At 35.9% G+C, this 24,132-nt stretch overlaps 1 protein-coding gene across 4 annotated transcripts in view; it reads left to right on the forward strand.

The window, feature by feature from the left end:
• Positions 1–24,132, forward strand: part of STAM (signal transducing adaptor molecule) — a 79,233-nt gene that overhangs the window by 22,665 nt on the left and 32,436 nt on the right. For 2 of the 4 annotated variants that reach the window (XM_029954484.1, XM_029954487.1), the window contains 3 exons: positions 19,934–20,009; positions 20,091–20,186; positions 21,704–21,853. In XM_029954484.1, coding sequence (XP_029810344.1) covers positions 19,934–20,009; positions 20,091–20,186; positions 21,704–21,853 — 322 coding nt within the window. Of the gene's footprint in view, positions 1–18,645; positions 18,690–19,933; positions 20,010–20,090; positions 20,187–21,703; positions 21,854–24,132 lie in introns of those variants that run through there. The other 2 variants (XM_029954486.1, XM_029954485.1) reach the window with 2 other exon arrangements.

A 24,132-nucleotide genomic window follows, 5' to 3' on the forward strand; every position in this document is an offset into this window, starting at 1 on the left:
AGTAATTTATATCTGTCTGATAAGCTTAGATTTGTAGAGTGAGCGTGAATTTTTCTTGTGCAGAGGAAAGAAGCACCTTGCTTAGTGGTTGAGAGCATGGACTCTGGAGTGCACTGCCTGGGTTCTCATCTGAGTTCTGAGGCCTGAGCACTTTGCTCTGCACACTGGGTAAATATCTTACCTTTCTTGGGGTGCCTGGGTGGCTCAGTCGGTTGAGTATCTGACTTTGGTTCAGGTCATGATTTTGCATTTTGTGAGTTCAAGCCCTGTGTTGGGTTCTGTGCTGACACCTCCGAGCCTGGAGCCTGCTTTGGATTCTGTGTCTCTCTGTCTACCTCTCTGCCTCTCACACTCTGTCTCTCTTTCTCTCTCAAAAATAAACATTAAAAACATTTAAAAAAATCTTAACCTTCTTTGTCTGCTGTGGAGTAATAAAAATAGCATCTTCTATGTAGGGGACTAATTGTCAGCATGAGATTAGTTAACATGTGTAAAATGTTTGTAGTGGTACCTGGCATATGGTTAAATGGGTGCAACTTTACCTCTTGTTGATTCAAGTTCCAGTTTTATGACAGTTTGTCCGTTGAGGACTAAGTATCAACCTGGCTACATCCGTGTATATTTTGGAGATAAAAGTTTTATCTGGCATCCCAGTTACTAAGTCCCTCTTCTCTTAATTCTGTTGGTTTTCTTTTCATGTTAGTAAAGAGAAATTTGGTATTCATTTTGTAGCATTTTTTATAATTGGTTAGTTGCCTGAAATGCAAAGATTAAACTCCCTTTCATTACTAGTAATATTTCATATTTTTCCAGTTAAATAATTTATAATCTGTCTGAAATTTTGCATAACGTACAATGAAGATGAAGAGATCAGTTTGTTTTTCTTCATGTTAACATTATTTTTCTAGTAATGTTTGTTATTCTTTCCCATATTTGTTTCTTGTAATGAGAACTTTTAAGTCTGCTCCCTTAGCAATTTTAAAATTATAATGCAGTATTGTAACTGTACTCTCCATGCTGTACATTACATCCTCAGAACTTATAACTGGAACCTTGTACCTTTTGACCACCTTCATCTGCTTCACCTCACCCCACTCCCCACCTCTAGCAGCCTGTTCTCTATTTCTGTGAGTTCAGTTTTACTGGATGCCACATTCAGTGAGATCATATAGTATTTGACTCTCTCTGACTTACTTCACTTAGCAAAATGCCTTCAAAGTCCATCTGTGTTATCCTTATGTACTTAATGTGTCTTAATTGGTAGCTTTAAAAACTGGTTTTCATTTGTCTTTTTAAAATACACTATCAGTAGTTTAGACACATGCCCACTTTTTTTTCAAATTTATTTTAGACAGTGTACTATCTGTCAGTATATTCCTTAATATTTCAGTTATCTTTCAGGCATTAAAAAAAATATTTACTTATTTTGAGAGAGAGAGAGAGAGAGAGTATTAAAGCGAGCCAGAGGAGCAGAGAGAGAGGGAGAGAATCCACAGTAGGCACTGTGCTGTCAGCACAATGCCTGATGTGGGGCTCAGTCCCACAAACAGTGATGTCATGACCTGATCAAGAGTCACATGCTTAACTGAGCCACCCCGGTGCCCGTTTTTAATTGACATTGTGCTATTTTAACGAATTTACTTAGGGAGTATTTTCAACATTGCTAATTTAAATCATGAAGCATAGTTCTGTTTGTCCTTTTTATTTTTTTAAATATTTGTTTTTTTATGTTTTATTTTTGAGGGAGACAGAGTGCAAGTGGGGGAGGGGCAGAGAGAGAGGGAGACACAGAATCTGAAGCAGACTCCAGGCTCTGAGCTGTCAGCACAGAACCCAATGTAGAGCTCGAACCCATGAACTGTGATATCGTGACCTCAGCTGAAATACCCTCAACCAAGTGAGCCACCCAGGCACCCCTAGTTCTGTTAATTTTCTTTCTTTTTTTTTAAAATTTGACTTAACTTTATTTCCCCTATAGTCCACAACTTCTCTGCATTGAATCTTAAAGCATCTGTTAGTTTTCTTAAGTAGTGTTTTCTCCTTTCCTCTTCTCTTCCTTACTTTCTTCCACTTATGTCTCTTCCCTTAACATTTATTTCTTTCTAGTTCCTTTAAGTCCTCATTAAGTTAATTTTCAAGCATTTGTTTATATGAATGTAGTATCTCTTCATAGCTCTTGTTAATAAAGAATTGTTTGAAAAGGATTAAATAGTAATAGAGTTGCCATTCTAGTATTATCAAACTTTAAAAAATTTCAAACCCTTAATAAATATCTGTTCATGTGTGATTTCTCGTTAAGAATAATGTTTTATATTTATCCAGTTGTGTTTCACTTTTTTGTTGTACTTGGTAATTTCATAATAGAAAGTGGTAACCATTATGTCCACGTTAGGACTTTTCACAGGCCCTGGGTGCATTTGCCTTCATGGGTCCATTTCTCTGTGAAAATTAATAAAACTATTTTATGATTGCTTTATTGTAAAGGCAACTATATTATTACACATCCAAACATTTTCTTTGTTTCAGAAGTTCATATTTTTCCTTTTCTTTTAAAATGAAACATTTTTGTGGGCCCCTAAAATTATTGTGTTGTACCTACATGCCTAAGAAGAAGTGTTATAAAATTGTTATCTATATCAATATCTGTAAAATTAGATATTCTCAGATCAGCTTAATAGTTGAAAATTATTAAAGTTCTTCTCAGGTGAGTAGTAAACTATGGGATACTTGTGGTGTTCATCTTTCTTTTGTTTGCTTATTTTTATTGTGGTAAAATACATGCAGTATACCATGAAATTGATAACTGAAACTGTCTTGTGGCATGTTTTGTGACATTCGTAACGCTGCTCTCCATCTCCAGTCCTCTTCATTATCCGCAACTGAAACCATTTACTAGATAAGTCCTCAAATCCCCCCCCACAAGCCTCTGGTAACCACTTAAAATTCACTTTTAATCTCTGAAATCATTTTGTAATTAGTGTGTGCGAAGAAGCGGAGAACTTGAGGTCTGGTTTACGTGCATATGTGTAGTTAGGGGCTGCTGATGGCCAATTAAGAATATTGAACGCGGGGCGCCTGGGTGGCTCAGTTGGTTAAGCATCCGACTTTGGCTCAGGTCATGATCTCATAGCCAGTGAGTTCGAGCCCCGCATCCGGCTCTCTGCTAACAGCTCAGAGCCTGGAGCCTGTTTCAGATTCTGTGTCTCCTTCTCTCTCTGTTCCTCCTCCGCTCATGCTCTGTGTCTGTCTCTCAAAAACAAATAAATGCTTAAAAAAAAAGGAATATTGAACGTTACTGTGGGTTATCAATGAAGTAGAGCGTAGGTATGGATTGGAATGCATTTCATAATTTGTGTACTAGGCAACAGTCTAGTTTTTTTAAAAAGCATTGCCATTTGGTATTAATCCAATTTTATAAAATGTACAGATCTATAGAAGAGGGTGGATTTGGGGTTTATGCAGGGAACTTTAGGAAAAGCTTTTCTTTTTTTTTCTGTAAGCTTTGGTATTTTTATTAAAATGATTTATAAACATCAGTATATTGTAGAACTATTTAGTGCACAAACAGAATAATTTATGTCATCTTTCTTCCCCACACCTACCCCCAAAAAATCCTTTTGGCCTTTTCTTCTTTCTGGGGGGGAAGCATCATCTTTTTTAAAGTTATGGCAGTTTGGAAACTATTTTCAAGTTTTAAGGGGAAGAAAAAGAGCCATCATTGTGAAATTTTCTTCATTCAGAACCGTGACCCAGAAACATGGCTTCCAGGGTTTTGAAAACTCCTCTTAATTCTTTCTCTTTTAAAAGTCCTATTCTATATTTTAAGCCGTACATACATATGTGTGAGTGTATTTATGTGTTGGTTTCAAGAAATACATATGCTCATATAAAGTACATACTTTTTTTTTCAAGTTTATTTATTTATTTTGAGAGGAAGAGAGAGGATGCACGAGCAGGGGAGGGGCAGACACAGAGGAAAATATTCCAAGCAGGCTCCAAGCTGTCAGCACGGAGCCCAATACAGGGCTTGAACTCATGAACCATGAGATTGTGACCTGAGCTGAAACCAGGGATCGGTCGCTTAGCCCACTAAGCCATCCAAGCCTACCTGTACTTTTTTCCTTTAAAAGTATGGGACACCTGGGTGGCTCAGTCGATTAAACATCCGACTTTGGCTCAGGTCATGATCTCGTGGTTTGTGGGTTGGAGCCCCGCGTTGGGCTCTGTGCTGACAGCTCAGAGCCTGGAGCCTGCTTCAGAGTCTATGTCTCCTCTCTCTGACCTTCCCTTGCTCATGCTTTTTCTCTCTGTCTCTCAAAAAGAAATAAACACATAAAAATTTTTTTAAAATATAAAAATAGATCTATTTTTGCTCAAAAATTAAAACGTACAAAGATGACATTGACCAGTCTTAACGCCTCTCCCTGTTTTCCTCTCCATCCTCCATAGGTGCCACTTTTGTTTCTTTTATGTCTTTGCATTGTTTCTTTACTGAAATATGAATTTCCTATTCATATATAATCATATTGTATACACTATTCCACGTTTTTAGTTAATTTATTAACATATCCTGGTAGTCTTAGAAATGTAGTTCTTTTAATGTCTGTTCGTAATGCATTGCATGTTAAATTGACAAATTTAGAAATCATTTTCTAGTTTAACATGAGTTTTTGATTAGTGATATGTAGAATATTTAACACACTTTAATAATTATTAACTAAAACTATTTAGTTAATAATTGCAGATCTTTATATCATTCTCAGGAAGCCTAGCAGTTGTTATTACTATTTGCTTCATATACGTTATTGAAGTTTTTTTTAAGCCTGAAATGTTTGAATATGCTGGACTTAAAACCTTAAAGAACATTTTGAAAATTTTTTCCTGACTTCCTAAGATATTCACATGATTTTTAGTGTGCAGTTCCAGTATATGAGTAAGTACTGAAAAATGCCTAGCTATTGAGGTCATATGATGGACTGGAAAGTCTGTTTAGAATCAAGAGAACTTTGAATAATGGTTGCAGTTTTCCTTAACATGTCTTCACATAATGAATAGCTTTTGTCTGTTAGTTTTAATTGATTTGTTTATAGTCTCATGTGAAAAATAAATGTGAAGGGTAGGTTTTGATTGCCCACAATTACAATTTAAAATTAAAGTTCAGAAATTGACATCTAGATTAATTTGTGCTATTATTTTATGTTTGAACTGTCTTTGCTTAGCTTCAAAGATATACTTGACTGATGCACAATACAACTTTTTTCTTTACTTGGCGAAGGGACCTATTTAGGTAGTAAATCATTGCTTTATTCCTATAGAAATAGAAGGATAATGATAGTCATTACTGACATTTTGTGAAAAATACAAATAGGAGCCTTTGGAAAAGAGTTTGCTAAAAATTGTATGCTTTACAGTTTGTCTATATCATCTTGACTTGGTCTGTGACTATTTCTGTTTTTCAACTAGGAATTGATAGAATGTTTCCTGGTATTTTTAAGGAAAAAGTAATCTCTGACCCAGACATCTTTAGTCCAGTAGAGAAAGATATCTCTTCTAATATATATTTTATTATCGTATCCTCAATTTACAGGCCTTAAGTTTCAAGGTCTTTTAAGTGCTTTTTTTAAAGAACAGTAGCTAACATTTATTGATGACTTATCATTTGCCAGATCTTATTTAAGTGCCTTAGAAACATTTTATTTAATTATCACAGCAGCTCTAGGTACTGTATATTTTTTCAGTTTATAAATGGAATCTGATTCGTATTTAGGACTCTTAGTATAATGCAAATTAGGGGAAGAGTCCTAAGAGGATTAAAATTAAAGTGTCCCCCCCCCCCCCCCGCCCCATAAAGGGTGATCTTGATTTCCATGTCTCTCTCAGTTTAGATCATGGACTTATTTTAGTTAGTTTCATTCCATTTACATCAGTCATTTTTTCTTTTATTTGACGACAAAACAGTGACTACTGGCTGGGTATCATGCTTTGCGTGTAGAGTGGTAAATAAAGTGGTAGAGCCTCTGTCATCAGCTGTGGTGATGGTCTGCTAGTGGAAGGTAGAAATAAACAGGTAGACAGATAACAAGCGAGGGAGAAAGTGATCAGAGTGCTTTGGTGGAGAATCAAAGGGGAGACCTACTTCGATTTTTCAGTGAAGGGATAACATTTATGCTATGACTTGAAAGCTAAGAAGCAAAGAGCTGAAAGCAAGAGGTCCCAGGTAGAGGGAATAACATCTACATAAATCCTGCAAGCTTGGTCCTTTCTGAGACCTTGAAAGATACAGAGTAGCTGGAGAAGAGGTGATTTGTCCTAAATGAGCACAGAGTTGGATATAAGAGAGTGAGTGACTTAGAAAAGTAGAAGTGCTAGTCGGAATGCTTGAAATTGAGATTATAAAGGGTTTTCATTTATTGGCAATGATTTGGTCTAGGATATGACCATGGTAGTTAATAAAGTGAGATAGAAGTTGAAAAGCCAAAATGTTGGGAACATCACCTGCATAGTAATTAACATCTCTGGGAATTAAGACTGGAGTAATGTTGGAGAGAGTGGCAAGGAGCCAGGAGTTAAAACCCTTGAGGGATGGGGGGGTAGTTGAGGTTTTTAAAATAACTGCATTAAGAAGATAGTCTGACCTGATGAAAACTAGACTGTTTTAGGAAGAAGGAGGGAGAATGATCTGGAAGTAGTAACGGGGACAAAGAAGACCCATATATGATAGGAGTAGTGTCCTCCCTGGACAGCTAGATTTCTATAGAGCAAAAGGACTGAGGATCAGGACTTTTGTTGACAGTGGACTGTGAATTCTAGAGGACAGAGTGGAGAAGTTTCAGAAGGTAGAAAGTAATGCATATGCAGAGCTGTTTAATGATGAAAAGAATAGTCTGGAGCTTCTCTTTAGGGACTGGTAAACAGGACTAATAGGCATGTGTTTTCAAAGTCTCAATTATTGGACAGTAGAGAAAGTTGAGTACCCAAGGCTTGCTCTGCACCTTTGCAGATGGAGCCTCGGAGGCCTGGGAAGAAGTGGTTGTGGCTCCTTTTTGACCCCTTTCCATAGAGGTGAAGAGGCCTCAGATGGGATAGTCTTTTTTTTCTTTAATTAAATGTTTTACTTTAATTCCAGATGTACAATATAGTAATTCAGCACTTCCGTATAAGCACTGTGGGCTTATCATGGGATAGTCTTCCATAGAGTTGAAGGCTCACTCTTATCCTTTACAAAGTTGAACATCCTTTTCTATGTTTAAGAGCTTTTTACATAAAGTTTCCTTTCCTGTGAACTGTTTGTACATATCCTTTCATTTCTGATGGTCTTCGATATATTAGGGACAGACCTTGTCTATAACTTGAGTTGTGTATTATACATATATATGTATATGTGTGTTACATTATTCTCCTGACTTTTTTTTTCCATTTAGAAGATTTTATGTAGTTAAATTTATCCATTTTTTTATGGTTTGTAGAATATTGAATTGTGTAGGACTTTTCCTCTCCCAGGGATACTACTAGAATTAACTCAGTTTTTCTTTGTGGTCTCATTTTTTATGTTTCATAACTAGAGATTTTGGTTTTTAAATACAGCTTAAAATTTTTTAAATTTTATTTCTTTGAGAGAGAGAGAAAGAGCACACACAGGGGAGGGGCAGAGAGAGAGGGAGACATAGAATCTGAAGTAGAGTAGTCTCCAGCCCCAGTACAGTTTTAGATTTACAGAAAAAGTGAGCAAACAGAACAAAGAATTCTATATACTCACCGTACCTCTCACATGAAGCTACCCCTATTACTCACACCTAGCCCTGTTAAATATTGAAATGTATTTTAAGGCTTTAATAGTTGAGATCATGTGGTAGCAGCACCAATGAGACAAAAGATAAACTTCAAAAATAGCTGGGGTAATATATACTCACAACACACTGTGTGTGTATATATATATATATACATATATATATATATATAAAGGAGCATAATACATAAAGGTAGTATTTCAAATCCAAAAGGAAAAAGACAGATGATACAAAAAATGGCTCTGGGATCTTAGGTACCCAAACAGAAAAGAATAAAGTTAGAGCCATACATACCTTATACTCCATAAAAGGATATTCCACATAGACCAAAGAATTAAATGTAAACAACAAAACCAAAGGTACAGAGACTTTGGAAGAAGTTTGGCAGTTTCTTACAAAGCCAACCATCATCTTCCAAATGATCCAGCACCCATGCTCCTAGGTATTTATCCAACTGAATTTGAAAGCCTACATCCACAGACAAAAAACCTGTACTTGAATATGTTTCATATTGGCTTTATTCACAGTTACCCGAAACTGGGAGGAATCAAGAGGTCTTTCAATGGATGAATGGATAATCCAACTACAGTATACCCATATAATGGAATATTATTCAGAAATAAAAAGAAATGAGCTATCAAGCCATGAAAAGATGCAGAGATGAAACTTAAATGCCTTTTGCTAAGTAAAAGAAGCCAGTCTGAAAAGGCTACATATTATATCGTCTTGATTATACGACATTTTAGTGTAGGCAAAATTATAAAAGCAGTAAGAAACCAAACCAAAACATTGGTTGTCAGAGGTTCAGAAAAAGGGAGAAAAGGAGTGAATAAGTGGAACACAGGACATTTTTAAGACGATGAAGCTATTCTGTGTGATACTGCAATAACAGAGACATATCATTAAAGATTTGTCAAAATCCATAAAACTGCGCAGCACAAAATGAGTCTTAATGGAAACTATGGACTTTAGTTAATAATAATGTATCATTATTGCTTCATTACTTATATGTAATGTAACTTTTTTTTCCCTCATAGCTTTTCTAAATACTCCTTCCCTTTCCTGCTGTCCCCAGATTAACTTTGGGATTGGGTTGGTTAGTTTAAAACAAAACTGTTTCTTTTTAATTGGCTTAGTTTTGAATTAATAAACTGTCTTTATGATACTAAATCTCCCTATCCAAGAGCATAGCATATCTTTGTATCTTTACAAACAAGTAGTGTTGTAAAGTTTTCCTCTTACAAGTCTTGAACATTTTTGGTGAAGTTTCTTACAAGGTATTTTGTCCTTTTAGTCACTGTTTAAGTAAAGTCTTTCTTTAACTGTTTGATAGGAATTTTCTTTTTGTAATGGTGGACTGTATTAAATATAACGTCTGTTTATCCGAAAGAGAATGATCCATTGTAAGGAGAAGAAGATGATGATTGAGGAGGAAGTGGCGATAGTAGCAGGAGACAAGTCCTTGACTGCCGTAGGGTTTTGGTTCAACCTCATTTTTTCATCTATACTTGCCCTAGACAATCACTTTACTTTTGTATTTTATTGCAGTTTAAAAATTTTTTTAATGTTTACTTATTTTTGAGAGACAAGAGTGTGAGCAGGGGAGGGGCTGAGAGGGAGAGGGATACACAAAATCTGAACCAGGCTTCAGTTGGCGGAGAGCCCGATGTGGGGCTCAAACCCACGAGCTGTGAGATCATGACGTGAGCCGGGTTGGACACTTAATCGACTGAGCCACCCAGGCACCCCAACTACAGTTTTTAAAACACCATATATTTTATAGTTAGGACCTGTAAAATCCTCGAGACAGTAGGGATTGTTTAATAGATGAGGAAGCTAAAGCCCTGAGATTTTATTTATTTATATAAAAAAATTTAAATATATTTTAAGAGTGAGCATCGCATGCAAGCAGTAGGGGAAGAGGAGACGGGGTGAGAGAGAATCGGAGGCTCCACGCTAAGCATGGAGCCCAGTGCAGGGCTTGATCTCATGACCCTCAGATCATGACCTTAGCCAAAATCAAGAGTTGGACACTCAACCGACTGAGCCACCCAGGCACCCAAGCACTGAGATTTTTAATGTGACTTTTCCAAAAGTAGTAGCAGAGGCAAAATTCACAGTTGGGTTTTTACTCCTAATTTTATTTTTTCTCACTTTTCTGTGCTATCTTCTGTTCTTAAGCACTTAAAATGAACAGTTATTTGAAAGTTAAAATCATGAATCAAGGCATGGCAATTTGATATTGAAGTTTTTAGTGATTCCTCTCTCTCCCATGTATTGTATTATATTGTGTTTTATTTGACAGAAATATACCTTACTATTATATGGCCTGAAAAACTCAAAATATCATCGTATTGAATTTAAGTATGTAGTGACTGTTATCTACCCTTCCATTAATTCTCAATATATAGTATGTAGAAGTTTAGTTTACCTACTTCTTGCTGAATTCTTTTGGAATCATGAACTTGTTCTTTTTTTTTAAATTTTTTAAAAATGTTCTTTATTTATTTTTGAGAGACCGAGACAGTGGGAATAGGGGAGAGTCAGAGAGAGAGGGAGATGCAGAATCTGAAGCAGGCTCCAGGCTCTGAGCTAGCTGTCAGCACAGAGCCCGACGCGGGGCTTGAACCCATGAACCAACCGTGAGATTATGACCTGAGCCCAAGCCGGACACTTAACCGACTGAGCCACCCAGGTGCCCCCATGAACTTGTTCTTTAAGTAGCCACATAATGTCAGTTGTGTACTATATTCGTGTTCTGTCACTGTCTCATGAGAAATGCCTACTTTACAAGCTCCGAGTTGAGAATTTGATATTCGTGGTCAGTGTTTCGCCTTTGTGTAGACTGTGTTTTATGTAATCTGCATTGCAGATTGAATCTATGTTTTGAATATGCCATTGAATATACATTTATTCATTTCTGTTCTGATTGCTTTCATATTTTATATTAAAGTTTTCTTATGGTTAGTGTGATGCTTTTATACTTTTGAAAGGCATCTTCTACGTTAGATTCCTGTCAGCATTCAAGGAAGTTTTATATTATCTGTTAGTTAAAAAGAAATTTTACTCCAGCAGAGCCTACTAGGACCTATAAAAGCCGTTCATGCACATTTACCCTTTGACCACCCCACAATATAGATACATGTAAATCCTTGAATGGTATGTTGTGGTAAAGCACTTTTTATAGCATTTTGTAAAGTGAAACTTTAAAGTTCAAATCACTCTAAAATAACTTTGAAAGCTAAAGTTGTGAAAGTAACTTAGAAGAACAAACTAGAACTAATTAATGTTATTGAATGTGTCTGTGTCCCTGACACAATTCTGGTAGTATTAAAATAACAGACTGATAAGGAAACATTAGACTCTCCTATTAAAGGGAAGTCTGTCAAGCTTCAAATCTTTTCTACTTCTTCCGTAGCACAGCGCTGCTTTTGTCTAGCCGTGGTTCTCAGCCTGGTGGTGTTGCTCTGTGAGGGATGACTTTGGTTGTCAGAGTATGGGGGTTAGCACAGACATTGGTTAGAGGGGGCCCAAGGTGTTACACTGCAGACAGACAGTCTTATCCTACAAAGAGTTTTCTGCTCTGAACACGCAGTAGTGCTTCTGTTTAGAAACCTGTTAATGTTTTTGTACTTTTTCATTCCTACTTCTTAGGTGATTAGAGGTTAACTATACAAGCACGTTCATTAACTGTGCTTCACATTATCATTACTATTTTTTTTCTGTTTTCTTTTATAGTTGCAGTATTTTAAGGAAAATGTCGTATTATTCTTCTGTCAGGTCCCATGATGGGGATAATGAAGAGATGGTACCCTAATTTTCAAAAGTTGATTGACATAAGATCTTTGACTGATTTAGTAAGAGATACAATAATTAGAATTTAAATTTACTATCTTTTCAATGGTAATAATTTCCTTAAGGATATAAAACCTTATCATAGATTAACTTACTATTTTTATGATACAAAAATACTTTTCAAATGAGAAGTAGGGGAGTGGGACATACTTGAAATAAAAAGTCTCTCTTTTAAGTTTTATAAAACTCGAGATGTCACGGATCTTGACTTCTTTATACAACAAAATCATTACATGTTTTTGGCGTTTTCCATACAAGTGGAAAGACCTTTTCAGGTAACCCCACTGACTGGTGACTGGAGAGTAATGTTGAGCTATTTATTTGTCATAACTGTACAGCAACATAACCTGTAAGTAGCAAACATTTATAAATAATGTGGTGACAATTAGGAAGTTGACTCGAGGCTATTTAGAGACTTAAAATTTCATTATTCTTTGAAAAGAGAATTGCAATGAAAATTAGCTTTACTTTTCCATGATCTTTTGACTATAGATTTGAGCTGCATCATATGCATTTTAACTTCCTGAGTTTAACTGTGTTCTTTGTAGCCCCTCAAATTGTATTTTTCCTGAAGACTTGTCCCTGCTGTCCACTTAGTGAACTTCAGTGGTGCCATCTCTCTATTACAATTTTCATTTCTTTTATGGAGTGTGAATTATCTCATTGTGCGGAGTGTGGTTGTTATTCAAGGTATGCATGTTTTAAACAACATGGCCCTGTGTGCAAGCCAGCTTTTTCAGCTGGTGCTAGCATCACAGTTTTGCTTTAATAATTGAGGGAAAGTTGCCTATATTGAGCATATTAGAGAGATGGTAGTTTTCCAACAGGTAACTCCCTAATCAAGAGACGTTGATTAACTGCAATTTTCGCCTATGCTCTGACTTTGGAAACACACACACCTCAGAAAATGGTACTGTTCCCTTATATTCTACAGTGGTGAGGTTTGTGCTATGCTCATTTCTCACATGGTAAGTGAAGAGAAGGGAAGAGAAGTTATTTTGGGATTGGAAAATTGGGAAAGGTGAGAAATAATTTCCCTTTCCTGCTCTTGTCCCTGTCCTGACCCCAGTCTTTTTGTTTTCCTATCTCAAGACAAGGAAAAGACAGAATATGTCTTATAAAAAGTTTTAAGTGTTAAAATGAAGTTTTGAGAAGGCTTTTGAGAGAGAGTACTCTTTACAGAGGTGGGTGATGGGAATCATTGGTAGACTTCTCTAAATGCACCTACAGATTTTATCTTTAGCATATATTTTTGCAAAATAATTCATTTGTGTTTGTTACCATCAGTCTCTCACCTCACATCCTGTGCTTCTCCCAGCACTGCTTACTATGCATTTGTCCCCTTAATATGATCTTAGTAATTCTAAAACCAAATCTTATGAAAGCATGGATATTTTTCTCATAGAAAGCAAACTTAGTGGAAGATATACAGTAGTCAGTAACAAAACTAACTGAGCTTAGTAAGGAAGATTATTTAATTATTCTGAATACTAACAACAGTGAAAAGTAGTGTTTTCCATAGTTAGCTTGATGACTTTTTTTGAGCATCAACCGTGTTAAAGGTATATTTTAGGCAGCATTTAGAATGAAAATGTTTTATCTTCAGTCACCGGTGAGCAACAGTAGGAGCTAAATAATTCCTATTTTTGTTCCCTCAAATTTAACTTGAAAACATACATGAGTAGGGATGGGGTAGGGAGCCACGGATGAGCAATGTGGGTCTGGATCCCATCTTCAGGAACCCTCAAGATGGGAGGATAAACAGTTAAGGAAATTTTATTAAAATTTTATTTAATAAAAAAGATCAAAAGAATAAAAAGCCAAGCAATTTTAAATAGTAAACTTTAATAGTGTTTAAAGCTAACAGATCTCAGCACATTTTGTTAGACATGATTCTAGTTATCAATTGTTACATGAAAAAACAACCTAAAATTTAGTGTCTTAAAAGAGCAATTTATTAGTATCTTCCTGTGGGTTAACAGTTGAGCACTTCTTGCTTGAGGTCTCTTGTGAACTTGCAGTCACCTCATCGCTGGGACCGGAGTCACCTGAAGGCCTGAATGAGATGGATGCGCAATATGGCTGGCCATTGATGGCTGGCAGTCACCTAGGGTCTCAGCCGGAGCTGTCGCTTGAAATGCTTCCCAAAGCCCTGTGAGTTTCTCACGGAGTAGTAGCTGGGGTCCCAGAGGGAGCATCCTAAGAGCAAATGTTCTAAGAGATGTAGGTGAACTCTACATAGCTTTTATGAACTGCATGTCTCACAATATCACTTTGCCTACATTCTGTTGGTCAAGTAAGTCACTGAGGTCAGCCCAGATTCAAGAGGAGGGCTATTAAATAAACTTTACCTCTTGCCAGAAAGTGGCATAGACACTTCATATAAGAGCATGTAGGAAGAGAGTTATTATTGTGGGTATCTTTGAAATACATAATTTGCCACAGAGGCCAGCTCTAAATATTGAATGAGAACTTTGACCTAGATAACAAAACAATCAGTGTATTGTTAGAGTAAAACAGTGGATTTTAGTAAACAAAATTGTAATTCCAATTTTTGATACTTCAGACACATAGTCATTAAGAACTTGAGTGGCAAATGTGATGTAAGTGTCCCTTACTATTTATATCTAACATTTATTTATGACTTTTTACATAGAGAAAAGTTATTCTGTGTTGAAAGAGTTCTACCTATTTGTAGATATTTGTAAATAAGAACAGCTAACATGGCAAAGCTGATTTGATAGTCATAAAGTTTAGTTTCATGGTGACCTTTCCTGGCTTTGTTTTATATATAAGACTTGGTAAAACTTAGCTTGTGAAAATTTATAAAAGAAAAAGTGAAGATATGGCATAGCATTAGTTAGTGAAAGCATTATCAGCAGAGTTATTTGCTACCTGTTGAATATTTTTTTCACAGTATCATTGTAGTATACGTGGAGACGGTGATTCAGTCTGACGGTATTGGTGACCAAACTGGATTAATCGTAAGGGTTGGTATCGGTTAGCACTTGATATGCACATATGGCGCTATATGTAGAGAGCTTTTGCTTTCTGTATACTTTGCCAATAAGATGAATGAGCAAGATTGAGCAGTTTTATTAATTCATTGTTAGATTGAAGAGTGATTGCTGATACAATTATTTAAAGAATATATCCTTTCCAGAATTAATTGTCTTAAGAGCTTCAACTTCTGCCATCTGTGTATTCTGTGGGAAACTATAAAAGTCTGAATTGCAAAAGAAAGCACAGTAGCGTCGCTCTGTGATATCTGTGTCTGAAGATTAAGGAGATTTCACACCTTAGTTTTCATTTACCTTTAAGCGTAGGATAGCTTATTTTTAGCGGTTGTAACTTTACATAGAAACTGGATGGCTGAGATTGGTATGATGGGAGATGAGTGGGAGTAGAGAGGATTTGAGATTAGAGAAGAGCCACCCCTCTCCCCCTCTTAACGCTCTGCTTTCTTTGAAGCCCACAGTAGCTTGTTGAGGTGGGTTGGACTAATACTTGTGAATGGTGAAATTGACTTTGATGCTTTAGTTCCTCAGAACTGACATTTGCCAGGGCAGCTCTGTACAGTACTGAAAAGTCTGCCTTCTGGCTGGTCTGTGATTGAGAAAAAGTCATTAGAAGCCCCAGCTACATGAAAGTACAGGTCTCCACTACTTTTGTAAGATTTGTTTTATGCCACTTCACTTTTACTGAGACCTGTTTACCCTAACTCAAAGAAATTTGAAGGGATTTTTACTTTTGCAAATAAAGGCCCAAAGTGAAAATGACCTTTGGTTTTTCTTGGCAGTCAGCTGCTTAGGACGCAGTTTATACTCCAAACAGCAAGAGTGGCGCCACCACTCCAGGGAACTACCCTCAGCGTCTCAGCATCAGGCCGCCAGAGCTTTGAAGTGTGTCTGTGCTTTGTGTTGACTGACTTTGCAACCATTAGCAGACTGTGTCCTAAGGTGTCAGAAAACAAAGAGAGGTTCTGTTTGGGGTCTGGAACACTCAGAAAAATTTCCATATAAATTAATTGTTTGTGCTTCTGCCATTTAGGCTTACACAAGGTTTCATAGGAACACTACTTTTAGATAGTTGGAGAGTTCTGTGCGGTCCCTTTTTCTCACCCTTTTAGGCACTACAGGTCTCAGATGTATGCATTAAAAGCTGCTTTTTGTGGAGGAACATAGTTGTTTTTTTTTTTTAAAATATTTATTTACTTTTGGGAGACAGAGACAGAATATGAGCAGGGGAGGGGCAGAGAGAGAGGGAGACACAGAATCCAAAGCAGGCTCCAGGCTCTGAACTGTTAGCACAGAGCCTGATGCGGGACTTGAACCCATGGACCGTGAGATCATGACCTGAGCCGCAGTCGGACACTTAACTGAATGCGCCACCCAGGAGCCCCAAAGGAACATAGTTTTGACTTTGTGACCATACATGTAGTTTGCGTTGGATAATCTCACTTTATGCCCACTGTTCCTGAGTTATGCCCAGTTAGCACCACCTTTTACTCTGAAAAGTACTTGTATACATGATAAATTATAGTCTTTGTAGTCAACTTTCATTTGTCATTTAGAGGATTACAACCATAATATACCTATTTTAAATTCCCTTGTAACTCTCAAGCCTTTTTAAAAAGAAAGACAATAATTTAACCATAATCTTTTATTAGATTGTATTAATTGTATTAATAATCAGATGTATATGTATATTCACTTGTACTTCTGTGTTTTGCTCACTGGGAACATCAACCCTTAAGAATACCCTTATAGGCTTTTTATGACATTCTTCCCTTTAGGGTACAGTAGCCAAGTTTGTTTTGGTGCCAGAGATATCTTGTCCTTGGTTTTTAAAATTGGCTGTGGCAAAACATTCAAACAGTATAGAAATACATAAAGTAAAGGTTGCATTTCAAAGCCCTTTCCCCATTTCCCTTTCTAAAAGTCATCAGAGTTTAGATTTCTCCCTGTAAATAAATGAAAGTGGTTTATAAACAATAGATCTGAAATTTAAGCAACTGTAGAGGATTATTTTCTAGTAAGTTCATTTACTATTCTCACTTATCTTTGGATCATTTTTTTTAATGGTTTTAATTTTAGTATTCAGATAATCCCTTTTATAGTTGGCCTTTACTGGTACTTGAAATTATAATTTTGTGGTTTTATGTCAGTATAATTTTCTGGCCTCAAAAATTAGCATGAATCACAGATTCTGGCTCCTAATACAAGTCCCACTATGAAAAAGGCAAAATATAAATGATAGTTAGAGTATATTAATTCTTCAGTTTTAATAATACTGCTATCAGATACTTTTAATATCATGACAAATTAATAGAAGAAGTTTCAGAATCATAAGAGTTGAATGCTGACATGTAATAATAATAATGTTGAAATATCTTTTCCTATCTTCTATCTTTTAATCTATCTGTATTTAAAGTAGATTTTCTTGTAGTCTATAGCCAGCATATACCTGCTCCTTTTTTTTATCCAATTTGTGTCTCTGCCTAGTAAATGGAGTGTTTAGATTATTTACATTTAATGTAATTATTCATATGGTTGGATTTAAAGCTACCATTTTGCTATTAGTTTTCAATATGTTTTATTTTATTTTTTGTTTCTTTTTTACCCATTTTTCTTTTCAATTTTTTATGATTATATTTTATCTCCATTTTGGGCTGTAACTTTTGGGTCAAAGAAGAAATCACAACAGCAGTTGGGAAATACTTTCAGTGAAATGACAGTGAAAGTGAAATCTATCAACACTTACAGGATGTAGTTATAGCTATCCATAGAGGTGAATTTATAGAATTAAATGCTTATATTTGAAGAAGAAATGTCCTAAGTCGATGATCTAAGTTTTAATCTTAAGAAACAAGAAAAACAAACTTAAAAGAAAGCAGAAGAAAGGAAATTATGAAAATAAGAGCAGAAATCTATGAAATGGTGAAAAGAGAAAAACAATAGGGAAGATTCAGAAGCAAAGCTGGTTCTTTGAAAAAAGAATTTATCCCAGGCATGCAAGCCTGGTTCACTCTTGAAAATAAATCAGTGTAATTAACAGTCTCAAAGACTAAAAAACAAAAGACGTATAATCATCTCAATAAATGAAGAAAGTTTCTTTGAAAAAATTCAATTTACATTTGTAACAAAAACTCTTTTTTAATAACTAAAGGAAATTTCCTCAACGTGATAAAGGACATTTACAAAAAATTTATGTATTCAGTAGAATAGCAGTTGTTTGCTAGAATTTACCAGTGAAGTCATCTGGACTTAGACTTTTCTTTGTTGGAACTCATTTTCTAAGGCCTGCAATAGGACAGTGCCAAAAACAAAAGCACAGACCAGTATGTACAAAGGTACAAAAATCCTCAATAATATTGTAATCAAACCCAATAACATATAAAAAGGATAATGTATTAGGACTAACTGTGGTTATTTAGAACTTCAAGAATTTTCAATTTTTAAAATGTTTTTATTTGTATTTGAGAGAGAGATGAGGGGAGGGAAGGAGGGAGAGAGAGCAAGAGAGAGAGAGAGAGAGAGAGAGAGAGAGAGAGAGAGAGAGAGTGTGTGTGTGTGTGTGTGTGTGTGTGTGTGTGTGTGCATGAGTGGGGTCGAGATAGGTGCAGACAGAATCTGAACAGGCTCCAGGCTTTGAGGACAAAGCACAACTCACAAGCTGTGAGATCATGACCTGAGCCAAAGTTGGACACTTAACCAACTGAGCTACCCACGCACCCCAATTTTCTTTATGTTACCTATTTATAGTATAATTTTATCATGGTCTAATGACGTAGCATTTTATCACTTCAATTTAAAAAAAATTAAGTTTTATTTTAATGGTTCAAAATATGGTCTTTCTTGGTGAATAGTCTGTGGGCCCCAGAAATAATATATATCCCGCTGTTGTAGAGTGGAATGTTCTGTCTCTATTTTTCTGTGTAATTGTTTTATCTGAGAAAGGAATGAAGTTTCCAACTAATTTGTGGATTTGTCTCTCTTTTCAGTTTTATCAGTTTTTGCTTTATGTGTTTTGAAGCTCTGTTTTTAGGTAAGAATTCACATCCAGCTCTGTTCTCTCTTCTCGGAGAATTGATCCCCTTATCGTTCTGTACTTTCCCTCTATGTCCCTGGTAGTATACTTGTTTTAAAGGGCAGTTTGTCTGGTGTTAATATAGCTACGTCAGCTTTCTTGTGGTTTGTGCTTGCGCGGTGTATCTTTCTGTCCTCTGTTCTCTTACTTTTAAGTTGCTAAGGTCTTTTTATTGAAACAGTTTCCTAGAGGGGCGTTGAGGTGGATCCTGCTGTTTTAAATCCATGTTAGCAATCTGTCTTCTATTTGGTGTGTTTCGATGATTTGCATTTAATATAACTGTTGGATTTGGTTGGATTAAAATGTTAAAATTTGCCTCTTTTCTAGATGATATCTGTAAGGTTGAACTTAGGCTTTTTTTAATCTTATGTATCAATTGAATATTTTTATAATTTTCTTTTATTTCCATTTCTCTTTTAAAAATACTTTTAGTGAAGGTTCTATATTAAGTCTGTATTAAATTTATTTCATCTTTTTCTCCTCTGTACTTAAGTTCACATACCTTAAGCATGTCTTCAAGTTTACTTCAAAAAATCAAAATTCAGGGAGGCCAAGGGAGACAGAATTTACAAGACAGAGTAGAAAGAGCTATATGAAGAAATAGTTCTGTTTTGACTTTTGATTTCTGTCCCCTCAACTCAGATCACTTTTCACTTCTTGGGATCATCATCCCTGTTCTGGAATCAGAAACTGCGTTTAGGCAGAAAGCTTGTACTGATATCTGAAAAGTGCCTCTGAGTGGAAAGTTGAGGGGAATGTCTGGTTCATATAATTGTATTCCTTCTTGGAGATCATTTAACACTGCCTATGGCTTAATGTCTCCAACAGTTACCTGAGTATATATTTTAAATATGTTTTTCTACTTGTCTCATTGTTTACAGCAGGAGTATAAGTCCAGTTCCATTTATTCCATTTATTCATGACCGGAAGCAGACGTTTTGGTCTACCAATTTATTTTCAGAACTTTTTTTCATCCAGAAGTAGTATGAAATGCCTAATCTCTGATTGCTAAGGAAGAGAGCCTGTTAATTTTGTTTGAAACATTTAGAGGAACTTGTATCATATACAGTTCAATTGTGTCATTAATGAAAATTAAACTTCTATACCATATCCTACCTTTTGTATGGTAGTCTGTTGCCTCTTACAGTTAAGGGGAAAGATGGCTGGATATACTACTAACGGTTACATTTCTCATTTTTTAGACCTAAAGATTGCCTTCGGTCTATTATGAGAAGGGTGAACCATAAAGATCCTCATGTTGCTATGCAGGCTCTGACTGTGAGTGATTTCATTTTAAATTTTACCACAAAATTGTCTGCTAAAATGGAGCCCTTTTAACTTGCTATTTTATGCTTTTAGCTTCTAGGAGCATGTGTATCAAACTGTGGCAAAATTTTTCATTTAGAAGTATGTTCAAGAGATTTTGCTAGTGAAGTAAGCAACGTATTAAACAAGGTAAGGGACATCATTTCCAGAAATGAATTAACATAGTCTTTTTCCTTCATTGTTCAGTTCTTCCTGTTTTAAATCACAAAGGACTGGTCTGTGCATTCTTTCTTTCTTTTTTTTTAAAGCCCTTCCTAGGCTATGTCTATTCAGTATGTCAATATGTCAGTTGTTGTGCTGAAGAGACTACAGATTTATGTGCTTAGAGAAATTTTTTTTCAAACCAAATTAGAGTATATTTATCCTGTTTTCTTCATCATTCCTTTCATCCAATAAAATACATGTATTTTTCTGTCTGATTAAATAATACCAGTCTGTTTTAGGCACAGTTTTTATACCATTTGTGTAGCCACAAAGGTGTTTTCCCAGTGTAAGTGTGCTCAGAAGTGCGGCACTGTCTTCAGTGGGACATAAGTCAGGCCACTACCGTACTGTTTATTTAACTGAATATATAATTAAAAATTCAGTTTCTGAAATTTAAGGAGTTTAAAAAAATTGTTAGTAAGTAATTTGTGAATTTTTCCAGTAAAAATTTGTGCATCCTAAGGGTAATTATTTCTGACTTTTTTGGAGGTAAGGAGGATGATGGGGTGTTATATAATAAAGAAAAATGTTAAGGTGTTAAAAAGGAAAATGCCTCATCTATTTTGGGGGAAAATGAGTATTTCCAGGTTTTAGTAGAAGACAGTTCAGAAATGAGATAAAAATTTATTTACATAATTCTTTATGGAAGTTTTGTACTTTGTTTTCAGGCATGATTGTGTGTTAATTCTTTTCCTGTTTTATTTTATTTTGTATTATTTAGGTGTCTTCTAATTCATAACCGTTCTTTTAATGTCCACAGTGTTCATCAAAATGTATGACTGCTTATGAAGAGATTCTAATGTTTTGTGTTTTAGTCGCATGAACAGCTATTTAGAAAAGCAAACAGCTACATACAGGAAAAAGGACTCCTTTATTTTCCAAATGTTTTACTATTAATATATACTTAAGGGGTAGATGTTATTTTGAAGAAATGAGGTTTTTAGGAATATTGACAAGCCGTGCACCTCAAACCAGGCCTGCGATAAACAACCTGGGAAAAAACAGGCAGGCATATTAAAAGTCGTGGATTAGGAATAAAGGAACTATCATTTTTTTCCTTTCCAACTTATTTTTTACTGGTATGCAAAATGACCTAAACAGAACAGACTACGTTTCTGTGTCTTTCTGCTGTACAAAGCTCACTTAGCTGTGAAATATTCTGAAAGGTTCTCTCTGACCTCCAAAATAAGTTATTACACACTGTTTTCATTTGCTATGAGGGATGTGTGTTGGTATCACCTATAGTTTTTTCTAATGTGAAGAAAAACTTGATTATTTCTAGTAACCAACCAACAATTTCTTACGTATCATCTATCGCTAGGAGTAATTTGTGATTCAAAAAAATGTCTACAGTGCTTTTATAATATTTATATTTAATGTATCTGTGTTAAATTGGCCAGGCAATTAGTACCTTTTAATTAATTTTTTTTCTCTATTTTCAGGGTCATCCTAAAGTCTGTGAAAAATTAAAGGCTCTTATGGTTGAATGGACAGATGAATTTAAGAATGACCCACAGCTTAGTCTAATATCAGCAATGATTAAGAACCTTAAGGAACAGGGAGTTACATTTCCAGCTATTGGCTCTCAGGTATTTTGTAAAGTTGCATGTGTGCTACAGTTTGTTTCTCTTGTGTTTTTGTTTTTGTTTTTGGAGAGACAGAGAGAGACAACGTGAGCAGAGAGGGTCAGAGATAGAGGGAGATACAGAATCTGAAGCAGCTCCAGGCTCTGAGCTAGCTGTCAGCACAGAGCCCGACGCGGGGCTTGAACCCACGAACCGTGAGATCAAGACCTGAGCCGAAGCCAGACGCTTAACCGACTGAGCCACTCAGGCGCCCCTACAGTTTGTTTCTCTAAAGTAGCCACATTTATATGAAGCTTTCTTTTTTTCTAAGCTCAGGTAGTTTTTACTACTCCAGAGGAATTTTTGTTATTAATCTTGTGTTCAGTGATGCCAGAAAAATTCAGGGGAATATTTATGTGTTCCAACTTCCACTTTTCCACTGTTTCTCCCTCTTTATAAATGGATTAGATTAGCATTTTGCAATTTAAACAGTTTTTATAAAGATTTTAATAATATAGACAAAACTGCTTTAGGGTATCAGCTAATACAGTCTTCTTAAATGTTCTTAATGCTTTAATTTTATCTACAAAGAATGACAGCTTAAGTCAGGATATCCTTAAAATTTAAGGGTGAGTTTAGAGTTTCTTTTGATTATGATGTTTATGAATAGTTAATTAAAAATGAGACAGAGATAAGGGAGTCAATGAGAAGAGAAGCATATGAGGCATCTTTTTGCTTAGTAAGAACTGACCAGTACGTAAATATGATTGAGTGAAAGGCTCAATTTCCTTTCTGCCCCTCCCTTCTCCAGTTTATATAATGGGATCAGTCTCTAATTTATTTCATAAAGCATTTTTGAAATGGTATCTCTTATTTTTTTTTCTATTCTGAGTAACCATCCTTTGGGATGCCCAGCTAATCTAGGGGGCTTAAAATATGTGATAATTTACTCTACAGTCTTTTCCTACTGCATGGACTGGGGTTAGATATGACACATGGTGTGAAAGCATGCACAGAGAACTCTCACCCCTGGAGGGCTCAAGTTCAGGGCTTTGATCACTTCACAGAATCATGAAGTGATTTGTCTAGACTTATGTAGACTTTCTTCCCAAAGTACTGTTTTAGTTTATCTGAGTATTCTTGAGATGTGAAGATGAAGAAGTATATTTGGGGAGATGAAGGAAACACAGGATATTTTTCTTCTTACTTGAAATTTAACTTATGAATAGTTTTACAGTGATAAATTATGTCTTTAAGAAGTATTCATTCATAATTTGTAGCTGGCTTTTACTGCCCTCAGAATATTTTCTAAAATCTGTATAATTAAGGAATAGTTTTATGCAGAGCAGTCCAGTGTATCTTGTAATTAAGTTCTGTGACCGGGGAGGCAGTATTTAATTACCAAAGGTTAGACTCCCTACAGAAAACTGAGGAGTATGGGTGCTCACTGAAGTTACAGCTTCTCTGCCCTGCGAAGGGTTCTAGAGCTTGTTACTAAAAATGTAGTTTGTTGATCATCATCATGATCACATGGAAGCCTGTGAAAAGTGCAGTTGGGTGCCGCTCCAGACCTGTGGATTCATTGTCTCTATTTTAACAAGATCTCCAGATGATTCTGTGTGCACACTAAAGCTTGGGAAGCACTGCTCTTGAGTGCAGCTCTCAGTGCAAGTGAAAACTGGTTTTCAGTTCATGAAGGAATTTGTTCCAGTTAGAGAAGGAAGAACTAATGATCTATGTGACATGTAGCCCCCTTTGGTTAACCTAGAGTCTCAGGTAGTTGTGTGAACAACTGGAGGGATTCTCTAATCTAATCCCCTCATTTTACAGACGAGGAGACTGAGACCCAGAATGGTTAAGTGACTTCCCCAGGGCCACAGCTCATAGTTGACAGAGCTGGAAGTAGAACGCAGGCCTCCCGACTCTCAGTCCAGTGTTCTTTCCACTGCACGATCCTGCCTTCCGTTTGATATAGAGGTTAGTGGGTATGTGTCTGTCCACACGAGGCTTCAAAGGACAAGAAGTGGAGTGAACACTGGCAAGAGCATTTATTTATTGACCGTCATGGAAGTTAGGTTCCTCTCCAAAAGGTTCAGGACATACGTCAGCAGTAGTAAAGCTGAGAGTGACTTTCCTTTTTTTCATCTAGATGTTATAAAGTATATGAAAGCTAATTTTGTTGTAGTTACTGTCTTCAGCCACAAGAAATACATAAAATGCATATAAAAAGTAAAATATAGTAAGGCAGAGTGGTGGTTTTATTTAACAATAGTGTCTGAGGGCTTATTGTTGGAAATCATGTTTGT

Source organism: Suricata suricatta, chromosome 10, assembly GCF_006229205.1.
Source record: "Suricata suricatta isolate VVHF042 chromosome 10, meerkat_22Aug2017_6uvM2_HiC, whole genome shotgun sequence".
In the NCBI taxonomy this organism is placed as follows: domain Eukaryota; kingdom Metazoa; phylum Chordata; class Mammalia; order Carnivora; family Herpestidae; genus Suricata; species Suricata suricatta.